This window comes from Phoca vitulina, unplaced genomic scaffold (genome assembly GCF_004348235.1).
Source record: "Phoca vitulina isolate PV1807 unplaced genomic scaffold, GSC_HSeal_1.0 scaffold84, whole genome shotgun sequence".
Classification (NCBI taxonomy): Eukaryota; Metazoa; Chordata; class Mammalia; order Carnivora; family Phocidae; genus Phoca; species Phoca vitulina.
In genome coordinates this window covers 1066589-1092345 of record NW_022589787.1, presented here as the reverse complement: position 1 = coordinate 1092345, position 25757 = coordinate 1066589, and the positions used below count along the sequence as shown (strand labels likewise).

Here is a 25757-nt window from a genome sequence, read left to right as displayed (position 1 = left end):
ATCCAGGGCTCCCGGCCCGATGGCCATAGGGCCGCCTCCCAGACACAGGCCTCCCGAACCAACCCTGATGGCATCTGCGGCCTCCCTGCAAGCCCAGTGGCTTCCACTCACCTGCCATGGTTGAGGCCACATGGAGACCCTGGCCACCACGGCCCACTGAAAGACACAAGGGGACCAGGGTTGTTAAGCAATGGCTCCCTGGGTGGCGTCCTGGGAGGGGGAATGAGTCGGCAGGCAAGGCAGAAGGCCTGAGCACCTTTGGGCACCTGGAGGCACACAGTCACACCACGGCCACAGCGGGGAGCCTCGAGGGAACAGTCACTATAAGCCCCAAACAGCAGCTCTCCCCCAGGGCCACGAGCATCTTCTGGATGCTGACCCAGGGATGGTCCCCTCCATTGGGCCTCAGTGTAATCCTTTTGAGCATGATTTTCAGGTCATCATCTCTCTTCAAGACATAAGAGTTCTCATCATTGACCCAAGCAAGGCAATGGAAATGCAGGCAGGTGCTCTCCCATCCCCTGAACCGGCTTACCCTGGGTGTTTACTGTAGAATGGGATGCCCTGGGAGGGGAGCGATGGCACGAGATGTTGGGCCTCTTGCTGGGGCTTGGCCTAGGAAGACTTGGACCTCAGGGCGGGGTCTTCATCTGGGGATGGCATCTGGGGAGAGAGGGGTAGGCCAGCTGTCAAAATGTCCTGCACTGGGGCACCTGTCCCTGTGGCCAAGTGCTGCCAGTCTGGAAAGCCTGGTGCCACATGGCAAGTTGTGAGAATTGCCAGCACACATTGGGGGACCGAAAGGAAGGGACAGGATACAGGAGCAGAGATGCCCATACCTGGACCCTGAAACAATGGAGAGTGTGGCCCCTGAGGGAGCTGAGCCTTGCCGATGCTGCTGCCCAGAAGGCCTGGCACACTGCTTCCCAAGAGGTAGCACACTGTGGTCGGGGAGCCTGTCATGAAGGGTGCATTCCCTGGTAGGTAGGACCAGGCCTTCGCCCTCCCACAGATTGGCCATCTCTGGCACCTGGAGTTGGGCAAGTGACCTCGAGGACATGGGGATCCATGGCCCCCAGGGCCCTAAGGTCAGTGGAATGGATGCCAGGGTAATCACGTCCACGCAACCAAGGCATGCCATCCACTGTCTGCCATGCAGGGGGACCCTGTCCCTGCACCTGTTTGGCCTCTTCCTGGGATCACTCCCTCAGGTCTAGAGTGCTGCGACCATAGGCCCAGTGCCATCGCCTGTTGCACCTAGGGATTCAAGATTCCCCTCCTAGGCCCAGTGGGCTCTTCCTGTCTATGCGCCCCAAGGGATCAAGAGGGGAGCTCCCCAGCTGCCCCAAGTGGGCCCAAGCTCCTTGGGAGTCAAGTGCATGCGACAGGAGCTCTGGGCTCTCCTGCCCGGGGCAAATTGCCAAGGACCAGTGCTTCAGGAACAGCTCAGGGCCCAGGTGGACAGATGCCAGTGGCTCAAGGGGCCCACGTCCACCATCTGGATGGGCCCATGGGGCACACCATGTAGCAGCAAGAGCCCTCAGCTGAACGTGGGCTGACGCTGGTGCCCTTACACTTTCCGGTCCTTGTCAGGGACCCACCCAAACATTTCCTTCCTCCGCACATGAGATGGTCCAAGGGTGGACAGTCAAGGGGGAAGTCCACCCTTTACAGACATCCAGGGCTCCCAGTCCAATGTCCATGCAGCCGCCATCCAGGGACAGGTACCCGAACCCACCCCAATGGCATCTGCCCCTTCCCTCTAAGCCCAGTGGCTTCCACTCACCTACCATGTTTGAGGCCATGCAGAGACCCTGGCCACCACGGCCCACTGAAAGACACAAGAGGAACCAGGTGTTAAACAATGGCTCCCCAGGAGGTGTCCTGGGAGGGGGAATGGGTCAGCAGGGAAGGTCGAAGGCCTGAGAACCTTTGGGCACTTGGAGGCCCAGAGAAAGACCACAGCCACAGTGGGGAACTTCGAGGGAACCGTCACCTCAAGCTCCAAACTACAGCACTCCCCCTGGACCCCAAGCAACCTTGGGATGTTGACCCCGGCATGGTACCCTCCATTGGACCTCAGCGTAATCCTATTGAGCATGATTTTTAGGTCATCATCTCTCTTCAGAGACAATATGAGTTCTCATCATTGACCCAAGCAAGGCAGTGACGACGCAGCGGGCGTTATGCTGTCCCCTGAACCTGCTTTCTGGGGTGCTTACTGTAGAGCGGGATGCCCCGGGGTGGGGCATAGATGGAGTCATGAGACTTTGCACCTCTTGCAGGGGCTGGGCCTAGCAAGATGTGGCCCTCAGGGAGGAATCTTTGTCTGGGGATCCGATCTGGGAAGAGAGGGGTATGCCAAGTGTCAGAACACCCTGCTGCGTGGCACATGCCCCTGCAGCCAAGAAGTGCCAGTCCCGAAAGCTTGGCATCCCATGGCAAGGCTTTAGGCCGACCGGCACATAGTGGGTGACTCTAAGGAAGGGGCAGGCTATAGGAGCAGAGATGCCCATACCTGGACCCTGAAAAAAACGGAGAGCGTGGTCCCTGAAGGAGATGAGCCTTTTTGATGCTGCCCCCCAGAAGAAGGCACAGCACACATGCTTCCCGAGAGGTAGCAAGCTGTGGGTGTGGGGCCGGTCATGAAGGGTGCGTGCCCTGGTAGGTAGGTCCAGGCCCTCGCCCTCCCATGTATTGGCCATCTGTCGTACCCCGAGCTTGGCAGGTGCCCTCGGGGACATGGAGAGCCACAGCCCCAGGGTCCCCAGGGCAGAGGAATGGATACAGGGCCAACTGCATGCATGCAACCAGGTCATGCTGCCCACTGCCCCCCTTGCAGGGGGGCCCTCTCCCTGTATCTGCTGGGCCTCTTCCTGAGATCACTACCTCAGGTCTAGAGGGCCACTGTGTGAGGCAAAAGGCCATCGCCTGTTGCACCCAGGAACTCAAGATTCCCCTCTTTGGCCTGGTGGGCCCTTTCTGCCTTGACAGCCCAAGGGATCAAGGAGGAGTGCTCCCCACCTGGTCCGAGGAGGCCTAAGTTCCTTGGGAGTTGGGTGCGTGTGACAGAAGCTCTGGGCTGTCCCACCTGGGTCACCTTGGCAAGGGCCAGGGCTTCAGGAACAGCCCAGGGCCGAGGGGGACAGCCACCAGTGGCCCAAGGGGCCCAGGTCCACCATCTGGATGGGCCAATGCGTCACAACATGAAGCAGGATGTGCTCTCTGCTGAACGTGGGCTGACGGCGGTGTCCCTGAACTTTCCGGTCCTTGTCAGGGACACGGCCAAACTTTCCCTTCCCTTGCAGGTGGGATGGCCCAAGGGTGGACCTTCAAGAGGTAAGTCCACCCTCACTGTAAATCCAGRGCTACCAGCCCTAAGCCCATGSAGCYRCCACCMAGATACCAGTCTCCTGAACCCACCCCTATGGCTTCTCGGCCTCCCTCCAAGCCCAGTGGCTTCCAATCACCTTCCATGGTTGAGGCCACATGGAGACCCTGGCCACCACAGACCACAGAAACACAAGGAGTCCAGGATTGCTAAGCAATGGCTCCCTTGGAGGCGTCCTGGTAGGAGGAATAAGTCGGCAAGCAAGGCCAAAAGCCTGAGCACCTTTGGGCACCTGGAGGCCCACAGTCAGTCCATAGCCACAGCAGGGACCCCCGAGGGATCAGTCACCTCAAGCCCCAAACTGCAGTGGTCCCCCAGGGCCCCGAGCATCCTCAGAATGCTGACCTCGGGATGGACCCTGCAAATGGGACTCAGCGTAATTCTATTGAGCATGATTTTGAGGTCATCATTTCTCTTTGAGACAATATGAGCTTTCATCATTCACCCATGGGAGGCAGTAGCAATGCAGGGGGGCACTCCCTTGTCCCCTGACTCTGCTTACCGGGGGAGCTTACTGTAGAGTGGATTACCCTGGAGGGTGTCAGAGCAGGAGATGTTGGGCCAGTTGCCAGGGCTGGGCCTAGGAAGATATGGTCCTCAAGGTGGGATCTTCGTCTGGATACGTGACCTGGGGAGAGACGGTAGGCCTGGTGTCAAAATGCCATTCTCCGGGGCACATACCCCTGCGGCCAAGAGCTGCCAGTCCCAAAATTGTGGCACTGCCTGGCAAGGCTTCAGGCTGGACGGCACACGGCGGGAACTGCAAGAAAGGGGCAGGCTACAGGAGCCGAGATGCCCATACCTGGACCCCGAAACAATGGAGAGCGCGGCCCCTGAGGGAGCCGAGCTTTACTGAGGCTGCACCCCAGGAGAAGACCCGGCACACAGGCTACCTGAGAGGTAGCACAGTTTGGGAGCGAGGCATGGCATGCAGGGATCTTGTCCTTTTAGGTAGGGCCAAGGCCTCACCCTCCCACAGATTGGCTGTCTGTGACACCCTCGAGGGCAGGTGCCCTCGAGGACATGGGAAGCCATGGCCCCCAGGGTCCCCAGGGCAGAGGAATGGATGCTGGGCCAAACATGTGCATGGAACCAAGGCATGCAGTGCACTGCCTGTCACACAGTGGGGGGCCTCTCCCTGCACCTGCTGAGTCTCTTCCCCTCGATAACTCCATTAAATCTAGAGTGTCAGGGCAAGAGCCCCAGGGCCATCATCTGTTGTGCCCAGGAAGTTGAGATTCCCCTCCTAGACCCGGTGGGCCCTTGCTGTCTCAGTAGCCCAAGGGATCAGGGAGGGGAGCTCCCAGCTGCCCTGAGGGGGCCCAAACTTCTTGGGAGTCGGGTACATGCGACAGGAACTCTGGGCTCTTCCACCCAGGACACCTTGCCAAGTGCTAGGGCTTCAGCAAAAGCCGAGGGCTGAGGGGGACAGCCGCCAGTGGTCCCACAGGGCCCATGTCCACCATCTGGATGGGCCCATGGGGAACACCATGAAGCAGCAAGATCCCTCAGCTGAACTGGGTGATGACGGCGTCCCTGCACTTTCTAGTCCTTGTAAGGCACCCGGCCCATCTTTCATTTCCCCTGCATGTGGGATGGCCCAAGGGCGGACCATCAAGGGGGAAGTCCACCCTCTCCGGACATCCAGGGCTTCCAGCCATATTCCCTCATAACCCACCCCAACGACATCTGCGGCCTCCCTCCAAGTGCAGTGGCTTCCACTCACCTGCCATGTTTGTGGCTGTGCAGAGACACTGGCCACAATGGTCCTCTGAAAGACACAAGGAGATCAGGGTTGCAAAGCAATGGCTTTCAGTAGGTGTCCTTGGAGGTAGAATGGGTCAGCAGAGAAGGCCGAAGTTTAGATCCACTTGTGGGCACCTGGAGGCCCACAGTCAGTTCATAGCCACAGTGGGGAGCCTTGAGGGAACGGTTGCCTCAAGCCCCAATCTGCAGCACTCTCCCAGGGCCCCGAGCATCCTCGGGATGCTGACCCTGGCATGATTCCCTCCATTGGGCCTCAGCGTAATTCTATTGAGCATGATTTTTAGGTCATCATCTCTCTTCAAGACAATATGAGTTCTCATCATTGACCCAAGCAAGGTAATGGCGACGCCAGCGAGCCCTCTCCTGCCCCCCGAACCTGCTTACCCGGGGTGCTTACTGCAGAGTGGGATGCCCTGGTGGGGGGTGGGGACCCAAGGCGTTGGGATTCCTGCCAGGGCTTGGCCTAACAAGACTTGAATCTCAGGGCGGGAACTTTGCCTAGGGACAGGATCTGTGGAGAGAGTAGTAGTCTAGGTGTCAAAATGTCCTGCTGTGGAGCACCTGTGTCAGCTGCCAAAAGCTGCCAGTTCTGAAAGCTTGGTTCTGCATGGCAAGGCATTAGGCAGTCCAGCACATGGCAGAGGACCGCAAGGAGGGGCAGGCTACAGGAGCAGAGATTCCCATACCTGGACCCTTAACAACGGAGAGGGTCGCCCCCGAGGGAGCCAAGTGTTGCGGATGCTGCCACCAGGAGAAGGCCCGGCACACAGGCTTCCTGAGAGGTAGCACGCTGTGGGCGCAGGCCCGGGCATGAAGTATGCATACTGTGGTAGCTAGGGCCAGGCCCTCGCCATCCCATGGACTGGCCATCTGTTGCACCCGGAGATGGGCAGGTGCTTCCCCAGGGCCTCCAAAGAAGAGGAATGAGTGCCGGGCCAAACACGTGCTCCCAATCAAGGAGGGCCGCCCACTGTCCACCATGCAGGGGAGGCCTCTTCCTGCACCCGCTGGGCCTCTTCCCTAGGATGACTCCCTCAGGACTAGAGTGCCCCAGAGAGAGGCCCAGGGCCATCACCTGTTGCGTCCAGGGATTCTCGATTCCCCTCCAAGGCCTGGCGGGCCCTATCCAGTCTCAGTGGCCCAAGGTATCAGGAAGGGAAGCTCTCCTGCTGCCACAAGAGGGACCAAGTTCCTTGGGAGTCAGGTGCATGCAATAGGAGCTCGGGGCTCTCACGCTCGGGGCATCTTGCCAACTCCTGTGGCTTCAGGAACAACCCAGGGCTGAGAAGGACAGCCGCCATGGCCCCAAGGGGCCCACATCCACCATCTGGACAGACCCATGGGGCACACCATGAAGCAGCAAGAGCCCTCACCTGATAGTTGGCTGACAGCGTCGTCCCTGCACTTTCTGGTCCTTGTCAGGGAACTGGCCAACATTTCACTTCCCCTGCATGTGGAATGATCCAAGGGTGGACCTTTGAGGGGGAAGTCCTCCTTCTCCTGACATCCAGGGCTCCCAGCCTGATGCCCATGCGGCCGCCACCCAGACCCAGCCTCCCAAAACAACCCCAATGGTGTCTGAGACCTCCCGCCAAGCCAGTGGCTTCCAATCACCTGCCATGGTTGAGGCCGCACAGAGACCCTGGCCACCATGGCCCAGTGAAAGACACAAGGAGCCCAGGGTTGCTAAGCAATGGCTCCCTGGGAGGTGTCCTAGAAGGGGGAATGGGTCGGCAGGCAAGGCCGAAGGCTTGATCTCTTTGTGGGCACCTTGAGGCCCACAGTAAGGCACAACCAATGTGGGGAGCTTCAAGGGATCGGTTGCTTCAAGCCCCAAACTGCAGCGCTCCCCCAGGGCCCCCAGCATCCTTGGGATGCTGATCCTGGATTGGCCCCTCCATTGGGCCTCAGAGTAATCCTATTGAGCATGATTTTTAGGTCATCATCTCTCTTTGAGACAATATGAGTTCTCATCATTGACCCAAGGAAGGCAGTGGCGACCCGAGTGGGCGCTCTCCATCCCCCGAAACTGCTCATCAGGGGTACCTACTGTAGAGCAGGTTATCCTGGGGGCATGGAGAGGCATGAGACATTGGGCCTCTTGCCGGTGCTGGGCCTAGCAATACTTGGCCCTCAGGGCAAGATCTTCAATTGGGGACACACTCTGGGGAGAGAGGGGTAGACCAGCTCTCAAAACACCCTGCTCCAGGGTACCTGCCCCTGTTGCTAAGAGCTGCCACTCCCAGAATCCTGGCAATGCGTGGCAAGGCATGAGGCCGCCCAGCACACGGCAGAGGAACGCAAGGAAGGGGTAGGCTACAGGAGCAGAGATGCCCATACCTGGACCCCGAAACAAAGGAGAGCATGGCCCCCAAGGGAGCCAAGCTTTGCTGATGCTGGGGCCCCGGAGAAGGCCAGGCCCATAGGCTTCCTGAGACGTAGCACATGGTGGGCCCCCAGCCCAGCGTGAAGGGTGTGTGCCCTGGTGGGTAGGGCCAGGCCCTTGCCCTCCCACCATTGGCCATCTCTGTTACCTGGAGGTGGTCAGGTGCTCTCGAGGACACAGGGAACCACTGCCCCCAGGGCCCCCAGGCCAGAAGAATGGATGCTAGGCCAACAAAGTGTGCACGCAAGCAAGACAGGCCATCCCCTGTCCTCTGTACAAGGGGGGTGTCTCCCTGCACCTGCTGGGACTCTTCCCTGTGATCACTCCCTCAGGTCTAGAATACTGCCGTGAGAGGCCCAGGCTCTTGCCTGTTGCGCCCAGGGACTCGAGATTTCCCTCCTAGGACCAGTGGGCCCTTCCTGTCTCAGCGGCCAAAGGGATCGGGGAGGGGAGCTCCCCAGCTGCCCCCTTGGGAGCCAAAGTATGCAAAAGGAGCTCTGAGCTCTCCAGCCAGGGACACCTTACCAAGGGCCAGAGCTTCAGGAACAGCCCAGGGCCACGGGGGACAGCCGTTAGTGTCCCCAAGGGGCCCACGTCCACCATCTGGATTGTCCCATGGGGGACACCATGAAGCAGCTAGGTCCCTCAGCTGAATGTGGGCTGACAGCAGTGTCTCTGCACTTTCCGGTCCTTGTCAGGGACCCTGACAACATTTAGCTTCCCCTGCATGTGGGATGGTCCAATGGCGGATCATCAAGGGAGAAGTCCACCGTCTCCGGACATCCAGGGCACCTGGCCTGACGCCCATGCAGCCACCTCCCAGACATGGGCCTCCCGAACCCACCACGAAGGCATTTGCAGCCTCCCTCCACACACAGGAGCTTCCACTCACATGCCATGGTTGAGGCCGCACTGAGACCCTGGCCAGCATGGCCCGCTGAGAGACACAAAGAGACCAGGGTTGACAAGCAATGGCTCCCTGGGAGGCGTCCTGGGAGGGGGAATGAGTGGCCAGGCAAGGCTGAAGGCCTTAACCCCTTTGGGCCCCTGGAGGCCCACAGTCAGGCCACAGCCACAGGGGGAGCCTCGAGGGATCGGTCACCTCAAGCCCCAAGCTGCAGCGTTCCCCAGAGCCCTGAACATCCTGGGGATGCTGATCCAGGAATGGTCCCCTCCATTGGGCTTCAGCGTAATCCTATTAAGCATGATTTTTAGCTCATCATCTCTCTTTGGGACAATATGAGTTCTCATCATTGACCCAAGTAAGGCAGTGGTGATGTGGGCAGGCGCTCTCCCATCCCCTGAACCTGCTTACTGGAGTGCTTACTTAGAGCGTGACGCCCCGGATGAGCGGGGATGGGGGCAAGAGACGTTGGGCTCTTTGCAGGTGCAGGGCCTAGCAAGACTTGACCCTCAGACTAGGATCTTCATCTGGGATGGGATCTGGGGAGAGAGAGGTAGGCTTGGTGTCAAAACATCCTGCACTGGGGCACTGTCCCTGCAGCCAAGAGCTGACAGTCCGAAACCATGGCAGGACATGGGAAGGCTTGAGGCTGGCTGGCACACAGCGGGGGACCCCAAGGAAAGGGCAGACTACAGTAGCAGAGATGCCCATACCTGGACCCCAAAACAACGGAGAGTGTGGCCCCTGAGGGAGCAGATTCTTGCTGATGCTGGCCCCCAAGAAGGCCCAGCACACAGGCTTCCTGAGAGGTAGCACACTGTGGGGGCTGGAACCATTGTGAAGTGTGAGTACCCTGGTAGGTAGGGCCAAGCCCCTGTCCTCCCATGGATTGGCCATCTGTGGCACCTGGAGCTGGGCAGGTGCCCTCACGGACACGGGATCCATGGCCCCCAGGGTCCTTAAGCAGAGGAATGGATGCCGGGCCAACCACATGCACGCAACGAAGGCATGCCGCCCACTGCCCGCCATGCAAGAGAGCCCTCTCCCTGGACCTGCTGGGCCTCTTCTGGATCACTCCCTCAGGTCTAGAGTGCCACGATGATAGGTGCAGGGCCATCACCTGTTTTGCCCAGGGACTCGAGATTCCCCTCCAAGGCCCGGTAAGCCCTTCCTGCTTCAGCGGCCTAAGGGATCGTGGAGGATGCTCCCCAGCTGCCCTGAGGGGGCCCAAGCTCCTTGAGAGTCGGTTGCATGTGACAGGAGCTCTGGGCTCTACTGCCCAGAGCACCTTGCCAAGGGCCGAGGCTTCAGGAACATCCCAGGGCTGAGGGGGACAGCCACCAGTGCCCCCAAGGGGCCAAAGTCCACCATCTGGGTGGGAAATGGGGCACACCATGAAGCAGCAAAAGCCCTCAGCTAAACGTGGGTGGTGGCGTCCCTGCACTTTCCGGTCCTTGTCAGGGACCCGGCCAACCTTTCACTTCCCCTGCGTGTGGGATGGCCCAAGGGGGGACCTTTAATGGAGAAACCCACCCTATCTGGACATCCAGGGTTCCCGGCTCGATGGCCATGCAGCCACCTCCCAGACACGGGCCTCCTGAACCCACCCCGATGGCATCTGCGGCCTCCCTGCAAGCCCAGTGGCTTCCACTCACCTGCCATGGTTGAGGCCACATGGAGACCCTGGCCACCATGGCCCACTGAAAGACACAAGGGGACCAGGGTTGTTAAGCAATGGCTCCCTGGGAGGCGTCCTGGGAGGGGGAATGAGTTGGCAGGTAAGGCAGAAGGCCTGAGCACCTCTTTGGCACCTGGAGGCCCACAGTCACACCACACCCACAGCGGGGAGCCTCGAGGGAACGGTCGCTATAAGCTTCAAACAGCAGCTCTCCCCCAGGGCCCTGAGCATCCTCGGGATACTGACACAGGGATGGTCCCCTCCATTGGGCCTCAGTGTAATCCTATTGAACATGATTTTTAGGTCATCATCTCTCTTCGAGACAATATGAGTTCTCATCATTGACCCAAGCAAGGCAGTAGCAATGTGGGTGGGCACTCTTCTGTCCCCTGAATCCACTTACCAGGGGAGCTTACTGTAGAGTGGATTACCCTGGACGGTGCCGGGGAGGAGACACTGGGCCTCTTGCCAGGGCTGGGCCTAGGAAGATTTGGCCCTCAGGTCAGGATCCTCGTCTGCGTACATGATCTGGGGAGAGAGGTTTAGGCCTGATGTCAAAACGCCATTCTCCGGGGCACCTACCACTGCAGCCAAGAGATGCCAGTCCCGAAATCCTGGTGCCGCATGACAAGGTGTGAGGCCGGCCGACACACGTCCAGAACCGCAAGAAAGGGGCAGGCTACAGGAGCCAAGATGCCCATACCTGGATCCCAAAACAATGGAGAGTGTGGCCCCCGAGGGAGCCGAGGCTTGCTGAGGCTGCCCCCCAGGAGAAGGCTGGCACACAGGCTTTCTGAGAGGTAGCACAGTGTGGGAGCAGGGCACGGTGTGCAAGGAGCTTGTCCTGGTAGGTAGGACCAAGGCCTCACCCTCCCACGGATTGGCCATCTGTGAGACCCGGAGCTGGGCAGGTGCCCTCGAGGACATGTGAAGCCATGGCCCCCATGTTCCCCAGGGTAGAGGAATGGATGTTGGGTGAAACACACGCATGCAACCAAGCATGCTGTGCACTGCCTGCCGTACAGGGCGGGGGGCTCTCCCTGCCCCTGCTGAGCCTCTTTCCCTGGATAACTCCTTTAAGTCTAGAGTGTCAGGGCAAGAGCCCCAGGGCCATTGCCTGTTGTGCCCAGGGACTTGAGATTCCCCTCCTAGGGCCCTTGCTGTCTCGGCAGCTCAAGGGATCAGGCAGGGGAGCTCCCAGCTGCTCCGAGGGGGCCCAAGCCCCTGGAGTCAGGTGCATGCGACAGGAACTCTGGGCTGTCTGCCCAGGGCACCTTGCCAAGTGCCAGGGCTTCAGGAACAGTCGAGGGCTGAGGGGGACAGCCACCAGTGGTCCCACGGGGCCCACGTCCACCATCTGGATGGGCACATGGGGCACACCATGAAGCAGCAAGATCCCTCAGCTGAACTGGGTGACGGCAGCATCCCTGCACTTTCCGGTCCTTGTAAGGGACCTGGCCCATCTTTCGCTTCCCCTGCATGTGGGATGGCCCAAGGGCAGACCATCAAGGGGGAAGTCCACCCTCTCCGGACATCCAGGGTTCCTAGCCCTATTCCCATGCAGCCGCCACCCAGACACGGGCCTCACGAACCCACCCGAACAACATCTGCGGCCTCCCTCCAAGCACACTTGATTCCACTCACCTACCATGGTTGTGGCCATGCCGAGACACTGGCCACCACAGCCCATGAAAGACACAAGAAGATCAGGGTTGCAAAGCAATGGCTCTTCGGGAGGCATCCCTGGACTAAGAATGGGTCAGCAGGCAAGGCCGAATGCTTGATCCTCTCGTGGGCACCTGGAGGCCCACAGTCAATTCATAGCCACAGTGGGGAGCCTTGAGGGACTGGTCACCTCAAACCCCAATCTGCAGCACTTGCCCAAGGCCCCAAGCATCCTCGGGATGTTGACCCCGGCATGATCCCCTCCACTGGGCCTCAGCATAATCCTATTGAGCATGATTTTTAGGTCATCATCTCTCTTCGAGACAATATGAATTCTCATCATTGATCCAAGGAAAGCACTGGCGACACAGGCGGGAGCTCTCCCATCCCCCGAACCTGCTTACCGGTGGTGCTTGCTGAAGTGGGGTATGCCTGGGGGGAGGGGGGGGCATGAGTCGTTGGGCATCTTACAGCAGCTGAGCCTAGCAAGATTTGGCCCTCAGAGTGGGATCTTTGTCTGGGGACAGGATCTGTAGAGAGAGAGGTAGGCAAGGTGTCAAAATGCACTGCTCCAGGGCACCTGCCATTGTAGCCAAGAGCTGCCAGTCTGGAAAGCCTGGCACTGTGTGGCAAAGCTTGAGGCAGCCGGCATATGGTGGGGGACTGCATGGAAGGGGCAGGCTACAAGAACAGTAATGCCCATACCTGGATCTCTAAACAACAAAGAGCATGGCCCCCGTGAGAGCCGAGCCTTTCTGATGCTGCCCTCCCAGAAGCCCCACAGGCTTCCCAAGAGCTCCCGCCTGTGTCGCCAGTGCCTTCCTTGGATCAATGATGAGAACTCATATTGTCTCGAAGAGAGATGATGACCTAAAAATCATGCTCAATAGGATTACGCTGTGGACATGAGGCCAGGCATGAAGGGTGCGTGCCCAGGTAGGTAGTGTCAGGCCCTCGCCTTCCCATGGATTGGCCATCTGTGGACCCGGAGCTGGGCAGGTGCCCTCGAGGACATGGGGAGCCATTGCCCCATGGCTCCCAGGGCAGAGGAATGGATGTCAGGACATCTGCGTGCACGCTACCAAGGCATGCCGCCCATTGCCCCCCGTGTAGGGGGGCCCTCTCCTGGCACCTGCTGGGCGTCTTCCCCAGGATCACTCCCTCAGGTCTAGAGTGCTGCGTTGAGAGGCCCATGCCATCGCCTGTTTTGCCCAGGGACTCGATATTCCCTTCCTAGACCCAACAGGCCCTTCCTGTCTTGGCAGTCCAATAGATTGGGTAGAGGATCTTCCCAGATGCCCGCGGGGCCCCAAGATCCCTGGGAGTCAAGTGTGTGCGACAGGGGCTCTGGGCTCTCTCTCCCAGGGCAACTTGCCAAGGGCCTGGGCTTCAAGAACAGCCCAGGGCCAAGGGGGACACGGACCATTGGCCCCAAGGGGCCCACGTCCACCATCTGGACAGGCCCATGGGGCACACCATGAAGCAGCAAGAGCCCTCAGCTGAACGTGGGTTGACTATGGCATCCCTGCACTTTCCGGTCCTTGTCAGGGACCCGGCCAAACTTTCACTTCCCCTGCATGTGGGATGGCACAAGGATGGAACTCCACCCTCTCTGGACATCTAGGGCTCCCAGCCCGATGCCCATGTGGCCGCCACCCAGACAGTGGGCTCACGAACCCACCCCGAAAGCATCTGCAGCCTACCTCCAAGCCCAGTGGCTTCCACTCACCAGCCATGGTTGAGGCCGCACTGAGTCCCTGGCCACCACCACCCGCTGAAAGAAACAAGGAGACCAGGGTTGCTAAACAATGGCTCCCCTGGAGGCGTCCTGGGAGGTGGAATGGGTCGGCAGGCAAGGCCGAAGTCCTGAGCCCCTCTTGGGCACGTGTAGGTCCACAGTCAGGCCATAGTCACAACAGGGAGCCTCGAGGGATCGGTCGCCTCAAGCCCCAAACTGCAGTGTTCCCCCAGGACCCCGAGCATCGTCGGGATGCTGACCCCAGGATGTCCCCTCCATTGGGCCTCAGCATAATTGTATTGAGCATGATATTGAGGTCATCATCTCTCTTTAAGACAATATGAGTTCTCACCATTGACCCAAGCATGGCAGTCGTTATGCAGGCAGGGGCTCTCCCGTCCCCTGAACCTGCTTACCAGGGGTGCTTACTGTACAGTGGGATGCCCCTGGGGGGTGGGGCAGAGGCACGAGATGTTGCGTTTCTTGCTGTGTCTGGGCCTAGCAAGACTTGGCCCTCAGGGCGGGATCTTTGTCTGGGGACATGATCTGGGGAGAGAGGGGTAGGCCAGGTGTCAAAATGCCCTTCTCTGGGGCACTTGCCCCTTCAGCCAAGAGCTGCCAGTCCTGAAAGCTTGGTGCCACGTGGCAAGGTGTGAGGTCAGCAGGCACATGGGGGGGACCACAAGGAAGGGGCACGCTACAGGAGCAGAGATGCTCTTACTTGGACCCTGAAACAACAGAGAGCATGGCCCCCGAGGGAGCTGAGCCTTGCTGAGGCTGCCCCCCAAAAGGCCCGGCACACACGCTTCCCAAGATGTAGCATGCTGTGGGCACAAGGCCCGGCATGAAGGGTACATATCCTGGTAGGTAGGGCCAGGCCCTTGCCCTCCCATGTATTTGCCATCTGTGACACTCAGAGCTGGGCAGGTGCCCTCAAAGACAAGGGGAACCACAGCCCCCAGGGCCCCCAGGGCCCCCAGGGCAGAGCAAAGGATGCCGGGCCAACCACATGCACACAACCAAGGCATGTCGCCCACTGCCCACCATGCAAGGGGGCCCTCTCCCTGCACCTGCTTAGCCTCTTCCGGGGATCATTCCCTCAGGTCTAGAGTGCCATGGCGAGAGGCCCAAAGCCATCTCCTGTTTGCCCAGGGTCTCAAGATTCCCTTCCTAGGCCTGTTGGGCTCTTCCTGTCTCAGCGGCCCAAGGGATTGGGGTGGGAAGCTCCCAGCTGCCCGAGTGGGCTCAAGCTCCTTGGAGTCGGGTGCATGCCACAGGAGCTCTTGGCTTCCTGCCTGGGGCATCCTGCCAAGGGCGTGGGCTTCAGGAACAGTCCAGGGCTGAGGGGGACAGCAGCAAGTGGTCCCAAGGGGCCCATGTCCACCATCTGGAGGGGCCCATGCAGCACACCATGAAGCAGCAAGAGCCCTCAGTTGAACGTGGGCTGTCAGCGGTGTCCCTGCACTTTCCAGTCCTTGTCAGGGACCCGGCCAAACATTCCCTTCCCCTGCAGGTAGGATGGCCAAAGGGCAGGATTTCAAGGGGGAAGCCCACCCTCTCCGGACATGCAGGGTCCCCTACCCGATGCCCATGCGGCAGCCACCCAGACATGGGCCTCCCGAACCCACTCCAATGGCATCTGCGGCCTCGCTACAAACCCAGTGACTTCCACTCACCTTCTATGGTTGAGGCTGTGCTGAGACCCTGGCTACCATGGCCTGCTGGAAAACACAAGGAGACCAGGGTTGCTAAGCAATGGCTCCCTGGGAGGCGTCCTGGGAGGGGGAATGGTTCAGCAGGCAAGGCCGAACACCTGAGCCCCTCTTGTGCACCTGGAGACCCACAGTCAGACCACAGCCACAGCAGAGAGCCTCAAGAGATTGGTCGCCTCAAGCCCCAAACTGTGGTGCTCCCCCAGGGCCCTGAGCATCCTCGGGATGGTAATCCTGGGATGGTCCCCTCCATTGGGCCTCAGCATAATCCTACTGAGCATGATATTGAGGTCATCACCTCTCTTCGAGACAATATGAGTTCTCATCTTTGACCCATGCAAGGCAGTGGTGACACTGTCAGGCACTCTCCCAATCCCCGAACCTGCTTAAAGGGGTGCTTACTGTAGAGCGGGATACTCTGGAAGGGGGTTGCAGGTGTACGAGACACTGGGCCTCTTGCTGTGGCTGGGCCTAGCAAGAGTTGGCCCTCAGGGCAGGATCTTCATCTGGAGACAGGATCTGTGGAGAGTGGGGTAGCCCAGCTTTCAAAATGCCCTGCCTTCAGTCACCTGCCCTGAGTCAAGAGCTGCCACTCCCGAACACCTGGCGCCCCGTGGCAAGGCCTGAGGCCAGCCGGCACACAGCAGGAGACTGCAAACAAGGGGTAGGCTACCGGAGCAGAGAGGCCCATACCTGGACCCTGAAACAATGGAGACCATGGCCCTAGAGGGAGCCGAGCCTTGCTGATGCTGCCCCCCAGGAGAAGGCCCGGCACACAGGCTTCCAGAGATGTAGCACCCTGTGGGCATGGGGCCTGGCGTGAAGTGTGCTTGCCCTGGTAGGTAGGGCCAGACCCTCGCCCTCCCACTGATTGGCCATCTGTGGCACCCAGAGCTGGGCTGGTTCCCTCGAGGACACGGGGAGCCCTGGCCCCCAGGACTCCCAGGGCAGAGGAATGGATGCTGGGCCAACTGTGTGCATGCAACCAAGGCATGCCACCCACTGTCCGCCATGCAGGGGGGCCCTCTCCTGGTACCTGCTGGGTCTATTCCCCGGGATCACTCCCAGAGGCCTAGAGTGCCACCATGAGAGGCCCAGGACCATCGCCTCTTGTGCCCAGGGACTTGAGATTCCCCTCCTAGGCCTGGTGGGCCCTTCGTGTCTCAGCGGCCCAAGGGATCAGGGAGGGGAATTCCCCAGCTGCCCCAAGGGGACCCAAGCTCCTTCGGAGTCAGGTGCATGCGACAGGAGCTCTGGGCTCTCTCGCCATGGGCACCTTGCCAAGGGCCTGGGTTTCAGGAACAGCCCAGGGCTGAGGGGGGCAGCTGCTAGTGGCCCCAAGGTGCCCATGTCCACCATCTGGATGGGTTCATGGGGCACACAATGAAGCAGCAAGAGCCCTCAGCTGAACATGGGCTGACGGTGGTGTCACTGCACTTTCCGGTCCTTGTCAGGGACCCAGCCAACCTTTCACTTCCCCTGCACGTGGCATGTCCCAAGGGCGGACCTTTAAGGAGTAAGTCCACCCTCTCCGGACATCCAGGGCCCCTGGCCCGATGCCTACGTGGCCGCCTCCCAGACACGGGCTTCCCTAACCCACCATAATGGTGTCTGTGGCCTCCCTCCAAGCCCAGTGGCTTCCACTCACCTGCCATGGTTGAGGCTGTACCGAGACCCTAGACACCACAGCCCACTGAAGGACACAAGGAGACCAGGGTTGCTAAGCAATGGCTCCCTGGGCGGCGTTCTGGTAGGAGGAATGAGTCGGCAGGCAAGGCCAAAGGCCTGAGCACCTTTGGGCACCTGGAGGCCCACAGTCAGACCATAGCCACAGCAGGGAACTCCAAGCGATCGGTCACCTCAAGCCCCAAACTGTGGCACTCTCCCAGGGCCCCGAGCATCCTCGGGATGCTGACCCGGGGATGGTTCCCTCCACTGGGCCTCAGCGTAATCCTATTGAGCATGATTTTTAGGTCATCATCTCTCTTCAAGACAATATGAGTTCTCATCATTGACCCAAGCAAAGCATTGGTACTCGGGCAGGCACTCCCCATCCCCCAAACCTACTTACCAGGGGTGCTTACTGTAGAGCAGGATGCCCCGTTGGAGTATGTTGGCACCTGACGTTGGGCCTCTTGCTAGGGCTGGGCCGAGCAAGACTTTGCTCTCAGAGTGGGATCTTCATCTGGGTACAGGATCTGGGGAGAGAGGAGTAGGCCAGCTGTCAGAACACCCTGCTCTGGGGCACCTGCCCCTGCGGCCAAGAGCTGCCAGTCCCAAAAGCCTGGCACCACGTGGCAAGGCCTGAGGCCGGCTGGCACACGGTAGGATCCGCAAATAAGGGGCAGGCTACAGGCTATAGCTGCCCATACCTGGACCCCAAAACAATGGAGAGTGTGGCCCCCCAGGGGAGCTGAGCCTTGCTGATACTGCCCCCCAGGAGAATTCCCAGCACACAGGGTCCCGAGAGTTAACATGTGTGGTCACAGGGCCCAGCATGAAGGGGGTGTGCCCTGGTAGGTAGGGCCAGGCATTCGCCCTCCCACCGATTGGCCATCTGTGGCATCCGATGCTGGGCAGATGCCCTTGAGCACATGAGGAGCCACGGTCTCCAGGGCCCCCAAGGCAGAGGAATAGATGCTGGGCCAACTGCATGCATGCCACAAAGGCATGCTGCCCACTGCCCACCATGCAGGGGGGACCTCTCCCTGCACCTGTTGGGCATCTTCCCTGTGATCACTCCCTCAGGTCTAGAGTGCTGCCGCAAGAGGCCCAGGGCCATCGCCTCTTGCCTGCAGGGACTTGAGATTCCCCTCCTAGGCCTGGTGGGGCCTTCCTGTCTCAGCAGCCAAAGGGATCAGGGAGGGGAATTCCCCAGCTGCCCCAAGGGGCCCCAAGCTCCTTGGGAGTCAATGCATGAACAGGAGCTCTGGGCTCTCCTGCCTGGGGCAACTGGCCAAGTCCCAGGGCTTCAGGAACAGCCCAGGGCTGAGGGAGATAACTGCCTGTGGCCCCAAGGGGTCCACGTCCACCATTTGGATGGGCCCATGGGGTACACTGTGAAGCAGCATGAGCCCTGAGCTGAACATGGGCTCACTGCAGCATCCCTGCACTTTCCGTTCCTTGTCAGGGACCCGGCTAACCTTTCGCTTCCCCTGCACCTTGGATGGCCCAAGGGCGGACCTTCAAGGGGTAAGTCCACCCTCTCCAGACATCCAGGGCTCCCGACCCAACGACCATGTGGCCTCCACCCAGACACGGGCCTCCCGAATCCACTCCAATGGCGTCTGTGGCCTCCCTCCAAACCCAGTGGCTTCCACTCACATGCTATGATTGAGGCTGTGCTGAGACCCTGGTCACCATTGCCCACTGAAAGACACAAGGAGCCCAGGGTTGCTAAGCAATGACTCCCCGGGAGTCGTCCTGGGAGGGAATGTGTTGGCAGGCAAGGCTGAAGGCCTGAGCCCCTCTTAGGCACCTGGAGACCTACAGTCAGTCCACAGCCACAGTGGGGAGCCTCAAGGGATTGGTCGCCTCAAGCCCCAAACTTCAGTGCTCCCCCATCACCCTAAGCATTCTCGGGATGCTGACCCTGGAATGGTCCCCTCCACTGGGACTCAGCGTAATCTTATTGAGCATGATTTTTAGGTCATCATCTCTCTTCGGGACAATATGAGTTCTCATCATTGACCCAAGCAAGGCACTGGCAATATGGGTGGGTGCTATCCGTCCCCCAAACCTGCTTACCGGGGTTGCTTACTATAGATTGGGATGCCCTGGAGGTGGTGCAAGAGCATGAGACATTGGGCTTCTTGCCGGGGCTGGGCCTAGCAAGACTTGGCCCTCAGGGCGGGATCTTCGTCTGGGGATGGCATCTGGGGAAAGAGGGGTAGGCCAGCTGTCAAAACGCCCTGCTCCTTGGCACCTGCCCCTGCCCCCACAAGCTGCCAGTCTTCAGATATGTGCTTTTAACCTTGGATTTCTGATTGAAGCATAGCATTCCTGAAAATCTGTGCCTTTTCTTTGATCCCTATGAATGGAACATTTGGTCTCCAAGAGATTTTGAGTATTGTTAATGTTCACCCCCACCCCCGACCGTGCAGAAAGCCAGGCACACAGGGTTCCTGAAGTTTATATTTTTCGGCCATGATTTACTGGGTTTTTGTTTGGGAGCCCCAGCTGGTGTGGCCCAGTCTTGGAAGCTGCACGGAATAAGCCCCTTGTGGCATTCAAAGTTGTACCATGTTTCGTTTTGAACAGGGTTTGATAGGGCATGGAGCACCATGGAAGATCTCCCTTGCCACGTTGTCCAAGCAGAATGCCGGGCTTACTACAGAGCATGATGCCCATGTACACACGATTTTGGGCCTCTTCTTGGAGCTCGGTGGTGTTGCATTTGTGTGGGTATGTTGCTTTTCTTCCTTTTCAGAAGTAATCTGTTTAATGAGAAGTAGGATATTTGTCAGAACAACCTTTCCATCTGCGTTATTTTTTGTGTTCTTTTTCTTTATATCTGTATAAACCATTTAATACATGAATATGTTCATAATAAGTGAACCAATGGATGTATAATTATAGTGTATTGGCAAATCCATACATATCTACTTTCTTAAAAACATTGTAAATTGGCCCCTAGTCTTCGTTTATGTTTCTATATCTCTATTATCTATCATCTATCATCTATCTATCTATCTATCTATCTATCATCTATCTATCATCTATCATCTATCTATTATCTATCTATCTATCATCTATCTATCCATCCATCTATCTGTTCTGTCACAAGTAGGCCTAGCCGTTCTGATTCATTATTTAAACTCTCTGCATTTTCAATAATTTTACTTTTCAGGCTCATTTATTTTTGGCTTCAATTTCATTTTCTTAGTACAATAATTTAATATATTTCAGGAACTCTCATGAAGTGTCAGTGTGATTTTATATGGAATTGTTTTTCGGTAAAACATATTTCCCATCATTAAAAGATACTTGTTCCTTATGATCAAGGCAACTTTCAGTCTATTTTTCAAAAGTCATGGGTTTTTTTTATGTTTTCCTTCTATATTCTGCTAACAGCATTTAAATTGTGATTCATATACTCCATCATCCTGGTGTAAGGTGAGCCTATGTGATCAAAGAAGCATGAAGTCATGAGGGAGTTCCTTTCATATTTTGAAGAATTTCCTATTTATTTCTACAAAAGTATCTTTGAAATAGTTTTTGTATTCCTGATTGTTTCATTCTTTAAGCCATAGATTTATTTTCCAAGTACTTTGAACACCAGTGTCCTTATTGGGTAAAACTTATTTGGTCAGAGTTCCCATCATGAACAACTGGCAATACCAATAGCTCACAAATTTTTTGCTTATTTTCATTTAAATTCAATTAGCCAACATATAGTACATCATTAGTTTCTGTTGTAGAGTTTAGTAATTCATCAGTAGCTTATAACGCCCAGTGTTCATCACATCACATGTCCTCCTTAATGCCCATCACCGAATTACCCCATCCCCCCACCCACCTCCCCTCCAGCAACCCTGTTTGTTTCCTATAGTTATGAGTCTTTCATGGTTTTTCTCCATGATTTCTTCCCATTCAGTTTTCCCTCCCTTCCCCTATGATCCTCTGCACTATTTCTTATATCCCCCATGAGTGAAATCATATAATTGTCTCCTCTGGTTGACTTATTTCACTCAGCATAATACTCTCCAGTTCCATCAATGTCAATGTAAATGGTAAAATTTCATCCTTTTTGATGGCTGAGTAATACTCCATTATATATATATATATTGTCATAAGAAGTTTTGTCAATCCACCAGAGTCACAAGTAAGCTATATGAATTCTTTTCAGTGTCCTCCAACTAAGATCCATGGGATGATTTTTTTATCTCACCCTCTGACCACCATGGATGTCAAACTTTTCTAGAAGAAGTAGTCTGAGACTCAAAGCAGACTCTCACTGTTGTCATCTCTGAAGTGTATTTGATATATTTCCTCAACCTGGACACATACTGACTTGTGTCATGTTTCCCAGTGGCCATGAAGGACAGATACCCTCCACTGCCATCTTACACATTTCTTTGAAAATAACAAAGTTATGCTTTCCAGAGATTCTATCATATCAGGATGACACAGGAAGAAATCAATCCTCTATTATTTAGTTTTCCAAAAGGAGTCAAACATATTTATTGCCTTTACATGGGCTTACTCTTCTGCCCTAGCTTTTTTGTGTCCTGTATCTATGATCAAATGCATCAGCTCACCTCATATCATTATGACAACCACTGCTTGAATGTTCAACTGAAGACACAATGAGGGAAAAAGAGGTATGGAATTGTTCCAAATGAAGGCTCCTTTGGGGAAACATGGATCATGTAATAAAGCCTAAAATATTAACATTTGTTAGGTACATGGAATCTTATAGACATTGTATAGCACAAAGGATTGCCTTGAGGTTATCTCAAGTCTGAAATTCTATGATTTCCCCAGTGATAATGCATAAAACAATGAATGAATGAATGAATGAATAAAAAAGAAATTTGTAAATTAATTAGTTAATCAATTAATTAATACCTGAAGAATAAATATAAATTTACCTTATGAAAATGCTAAGCACCATTCATTCACCATAAAGGAGAAGTCCTTGTTTACAAAGAAGCTTCTAGATTGGAAAAGCAGTCAGGATGTGTCTGGTAAAATCAAGTTCCCTATGGTCCATTTTTTGTTTACACAGCAATAGTGGTATGTGGATAATTGGGCTTGGCTATTGGCCATGAATACCCATAAAATGACCTTGTAAAATTATGTAGAATTAGTTTTATGGAGTCTTGAAAATGTGTTCACTACCCATCACTGAGGCAAAACTTTGCATGAGGTTCTTTAGGTCATGGCCTAAAATACATTCTTTTTGTTCAGACTCCTCTTTCATGTTCTTACTAACATCTTACAGTCAGCACTGCAAAAATTTTTCTTTGTAACATATATATTTATTTCTGTACTTTGGGCAAACAAGACCTCATGATGTAGATGATACTATGGCTCCAAAATCTCAACATCATATTTATATAAGTACTTCCAAAATTGTTTTTTTTTTTTTTATGGTGCCATCTTCTAAAGGATCTGTGTCTTGAGAAGAAGAACTTCAAATGTGAAGCTAGTGTTCCATTTGGCAACGCTAAACAGATTAAGGTGCCAGTTAGGAAAAACTGGCATCACCAATAACCCACAATTCCTTACACTGATATTTTAAAGACCTAATAATCCTCAGGGGCCATGATGTAGTTATCTGAATACTCAAGTGTCTTTTAGCCAAGACCAATTGGCAGATTAATTCTTGCATTTCACTCTCTGGATGCCATGGACATGATCCTTCCTTAGAGGAATTTGTTTTGAGGATCTGATGATGATCCCAGCAGTTATTATCCTTTCAGTATATTAGAGTTAATTTTCAACCTCTGCACAGATAGATGGTAATGTTTCCTGAGGGGGTGCGGCTGGGTAGTGAAGGAAATATTTCCTCTATTTGGAGTGTGATCCATTTCAGGTATAATTAAAATGTTTCCAGCGATGCTATCCCAGTTGCCTGACTCCCAGACAGAAATCAAACATCTACAACACTTAGCTTTCTGAAAGTAGTCACTTATTTATCTTCTTAAGTCAGACCTCTTATATAGTCTAATTTTCTGTGTCACCTATATCTATGATCAAACACATCTACTCACTTTGAATTTTAATGCAACAGCAAAATTCTTTCCAGAACTTCCAACTGAATAAGATGATGAGAAAAATATAGCTAAGGACTAGCCTTGAGGATGGCCCTCTGTGACTAAATATGGCTCACCAAATATAGCCTAAACTTGAGGATGTGTTGTTATCATGAAACCTATAGAGAAGTTTCCCTGAATGGATTTGTTGCTTGAAGACCCAAAACCCATTTCTCTAGAAGGGAAATATGGTTCTTCAACCTTTTGCTTTAGTATTACTGACTACATTGGGCCTCAGTGTAAAATTTCTGAACATGATTTTTAGGTCATCACTTCTCTAGAAGATAATATGAGTTCTCATCTTTGATCCAACTACAGCATTACCTGCAAAATTACACACTTTGACCTGTCTATGCTCATCAGAGATAGATTTTGCAATTTGTGATGCCAAAATAGACATGACCTTTGCCATATACCATCATGAGCACCTGGCTGACATAGGTTAATTCTGTGGCAACAAACAGTGCTCTTTTTTTAGAGTCATTTGTTGTAAGTTGTAAGACAGATTACAAAATGTTTTACTACATCTCTCATGGACTCACGATTTATCCATACTCTATGTTAAGCAATTATTATGATCATTTCTGGAAAAAAAAATTACTTCTTACAGAGTTGATGCAGCTTTCATTCACCAAGCAGAAAAAGGACATTATATACAGGTTTCTTACGTTTGGATAAACATTCAGGTGGTGTTTGCAGACATGGGAGACTTTCATTGGTCAATCTTATTCTATCTAGTCAAGAGGTCATGTCAGGGTATTTGTCATGGTTCATTGCATATAAACTCAAACAAATCTTACTCTTTCAGCCATATGAAACCCTGGATCTAGAAATCAGATGTCAGGACACTTGAAATTGTGGTCACTTTATGAATCCTTTGTAACCATAAAAGAAGTTTTCATATCATGGCCAATAAGCTGTTGTAGTATGTTGTAAGTCCTCTTCAATGTCTTACAGTCTTGACAAAAACAGAACAAAGGAAAATACAATAATTAGTGTAAATATGTATACTTGCATATTTTGACCAAAGAAACTCACAAAATGGAGTAGGAACCATAGCTCTGAAAAATTCTCATATACTTTCAATAAACTTTAAAAAGTAATGTTTTCTCAAACTGAGGGTTCTAGAGGGGAGGGGGGTGGGAGGAAGGGTTAGCCTGGTGATGGGTATTGAAGAGGGTACATTCTGCATGGAGCACTGGGTGTTATGCACAAACAATGAATCATGGAACACTACATCAAAAACTAATGATGTAATGTATGGTGATTAACATAACAATAAAAAAATTTTTTTAAAAAGTAATGTTTTCTCACTCATCATCAGGAAAATACAAATCAAAACCACACACAGATCAGAATGGCTAAAATTAACAATACAGGAAACAACAAATGTTGGTGAGGAAAAGGCAAATACCATATAATTTCACTCATATATGGAATGTAAGAAACAAAACAGATGAACACAGGAGAAGGGGAAAAAGAGAAGGAAGCAAACCATGAGAGACTCTTAACTATAGAGAACAACTGAGGGTTGTTGGAGGGGAGTGGGTGGGGGATAGGGTAATTGGGTGATGGGCATTAAGGAGGGCACTTGATGTAATAAACCCTGGGTGTTATATGCTACCAATGACTCACTAAATTCTACCCCTGAAACTAATACTACACTATACGTGAACTAACTTGAATTTAAATAGAATATTGAAAAAAATAAAAATCCAAAATAAAATCGTAAGGGCAAGATAATTAAGAAAAAATTAAGAAATCAGCTTATCTCTCCTGTCTATTAGAGGAATTTTCTCTTCAGCTTTCATATTATTATAAGTAACTAAAGAATTTATCCTTAAAGTGCTTAATGAGAATTAAAGCCTGCTCAATTATACGTGTTGGTCTCACATGTGAAACATGCATCCACTTAGGTTTCTCCTTTACCTTAATGGTAGTGTGTTAATCAACATCGTCTGGCATCTGGTAGGACTCCGTTTAATGGATGACCATCAGTCTGTCAGTGTAACACTTTAATAGAGACCAGGTCTCCTGTTCAATGATGATAACACATCTCCTCAGGGAGATTTTTTTCAGCACCTGTTCACATGATGGCATAATTAGCCCAAGGAAACCCACAAACTCATTAAGTATTATATATGATCATGACTGTTTTTTTTTAAATCACATAATAGGGTAGGCTTAAACCCTAAATTTATAGATTTTCAAACTCAAAGAAAGAAATACCATGCTTACAACAGAGAGTTAATATTATTTTTAATAAAACCAGTTGTAAGGCTTTGGGTTAGTGTGAGACATTGGCTTGATACAATTTAGTCCAATAATTGCTTAGGATATGGTTTATTCATTCTACTTGTCCTGAAGTTTGGAGATGATTGCAAGTAGCCAAATTTTGAGTACTTGTAGGATATTACAAAGCTCCTGAATTGCCACAAATATAAAATGACCACCAGGTGATGGGTATTAAGGAGGGCATGTGAGGTGATGAGCACTGGGTGTTATACACAACTAATGAATCGTTGGACACTACATCAAAAACTAATGATGTACTATATGTTGGCTAATTGAACATAATAAAAAATAAATCAAATAAAATAAAATGACTTCTTATGGAATTCTTCATGTTTAGGAATTCCAAAAGTTTAGATGATATAATTTAGTAAGGCACTGTTCACAATTTGAGTATCAGCTTTAGCCTACAGACACATTTGTGGCCATATGGACATTATATATAACATTACTAAAAATATTTA

The 25757-nt window shown here is 53.6% G+C and overlaps 1 protein-coding gene and 14 non-coding genes across 19 annotated transcripts in view; 1 reads left to right on the top strand and 14 right to left on the bottom strand.

Annotated features, from left to right (window-relative positions):
* The window catches only part of LOC116626176, a 31808-nt gene extending 6279 nt beyond the window's left edge, over positions 1-25529 (bottom strand). Inside the window, exons 1-11 of one of the 5 annotated variants that reach the window (XM_032395381.1) lie at positions 24931-25529; positions 21502-23959; positions 18989-19677; positions 17313-17439; positions 10530-15760; positions 9162-10148; positions 6532-6605; positions 5118-5162; positions 3894-4019; positions 1787-1831; positions 112-156 (exon numbers count right to left, since the gene is read on the bottom strand). In XM_032395381.1, the coding sequence (XP_032251272.1) occupies positions 112-156; positions 1787-1831; positions 3894-4019; positions 5118-5162; positions 6532-6605; positions 9162-9844 (1018 nt within the window). In that variant the 5' untranslated portion in view covers positions 9845-10148; positions 10530-15760; positions 17313-17439; ... (1 more) ...; positions 21502-23959; positions 24931-25529. Of the gene's footprint in view, positions 1-111; positions 157-535; positions 664-1786; positions 1832-3893; positions 4020-5117; positions 5163-5542; positions 5670-6531; positions 8988-9161; positions 10149-10529; positions 15761-17312; positions 17440-18988; positions 19678-21501; positions 23960-24930 lie in introns of those variants that run through there. The other 4 variants (XR_004298192.1, XR_004298190.1, XR_004298191.1 and 1 more) reach the window with 4 other exon arrangements.
* On the bottom strand, positions 401-480 carry LOC116626251. Its single transcript, XR_004298241.1, has one exon. It is a non-coding gene; the product is annotated as a small nucleolar RNA SNORD115 (small nucleolar RNA).
* On the bottom strand, positions 2075-2156 carry LOC116626245. Its single transcript, XR_004298236.1, has one exon. It is a non-coding gene; the product is annotated as a small nucleolar RNA SNORD115 (small nucleolar RNA).
* On the bottom strand, positions 3758-3838 carry LOC116626264. The gene has a single exon (XR_004298253.1). It is a non-coding gene; the product is annotated as a small nucleolar RNA SNORD115 (small nucleolar RNA).
* LOC116626232 lies at positions 5407-5487 on the bottom strand. The gene has a single exon (XR_004298224.1). It is a non-coding gene; the product is annotated as a small nucleolar RNA SNORD115 (small nucleolar RNA).
* Positions 7061-7141, bottom strand: LOC116626241. Its single transcript, XR_004298232.1, has one exon. It is a non-coding gene; the product is annotated as a small nucleolar RNA SNORD115 (small nucleolar RNA).
* LOC116626250 lies at positions 8724-8804 on the bottom strand. Its single transcript, XR_004298240.1, has one exon. It is a non-coding gene; the product is annotated as a small nucleolar RNA SNORD115 (small nucleolar RNA).
* Positions 10394-10474, bottom strand: LOC116626235. Its single transcript, XR_004298227.1, has one exon. It is a non-coding gene; the product is annotated as a small nucleolar RNA SNORD115 (small nucleolar RNA).
* Positions 12060-12140, bottom strand: LOC116626247. Its single transcript, XR_004298238.1, has one exon. It is a non-coding gene; the product is annotated as a small nucleolar RNA SNORD115 (small nucleolar RNA).
* Positions 12617-12697, top strand: LOC116626262. Its single transcript, XR_004298251.1, has one exon. It is a non-coding gene; the product is annotated as a small nucleolar RNA SNORD115 (small nucleolar RNA).
* Positions 13810-13890, bottom strand: LOC116626263. The gene has a single exon (XR_004298252.1). It is a non-coding gene; the product is annotated as a small nucleolar RNA SNORD115 (small nucleolar RNA).
* Positions 15496-15576, bottom strand: LOC116626261. Its single transcript, XR_004298250.1, has one exon. It is a non-coding gene; the product is annotated as a small nucleolar RNA SNORD115 (small nucleolar RNA).
* On the bottom strand, positions 17179-17259 carry LOC116626228. Its single transcript, XR_004298220.1, has one exon. It is a non-coding gene; the product is annotated as a small nucleolar RNA SNORD115 (small nucleolar RNA).
* On the bottom strand, positions 18854-18934 carry LOC116626239. The gene has a single exon (XR_004298230.1). It is a non-coding gene; the product is annotated as a small nucleolar RNA SNORD115 (small nucleolar RNA).
* LOC116626266 lies at positions 23231-23311 on the bottom strand. The gene has a single exon (XR_004298254.1). It is a non-coding gene; the product is annotated as a small nucleolar RNA SNORD115 (small nucleolar RNA).
* Positions 25530-25757: the final 228 nt, after the last annotated feature.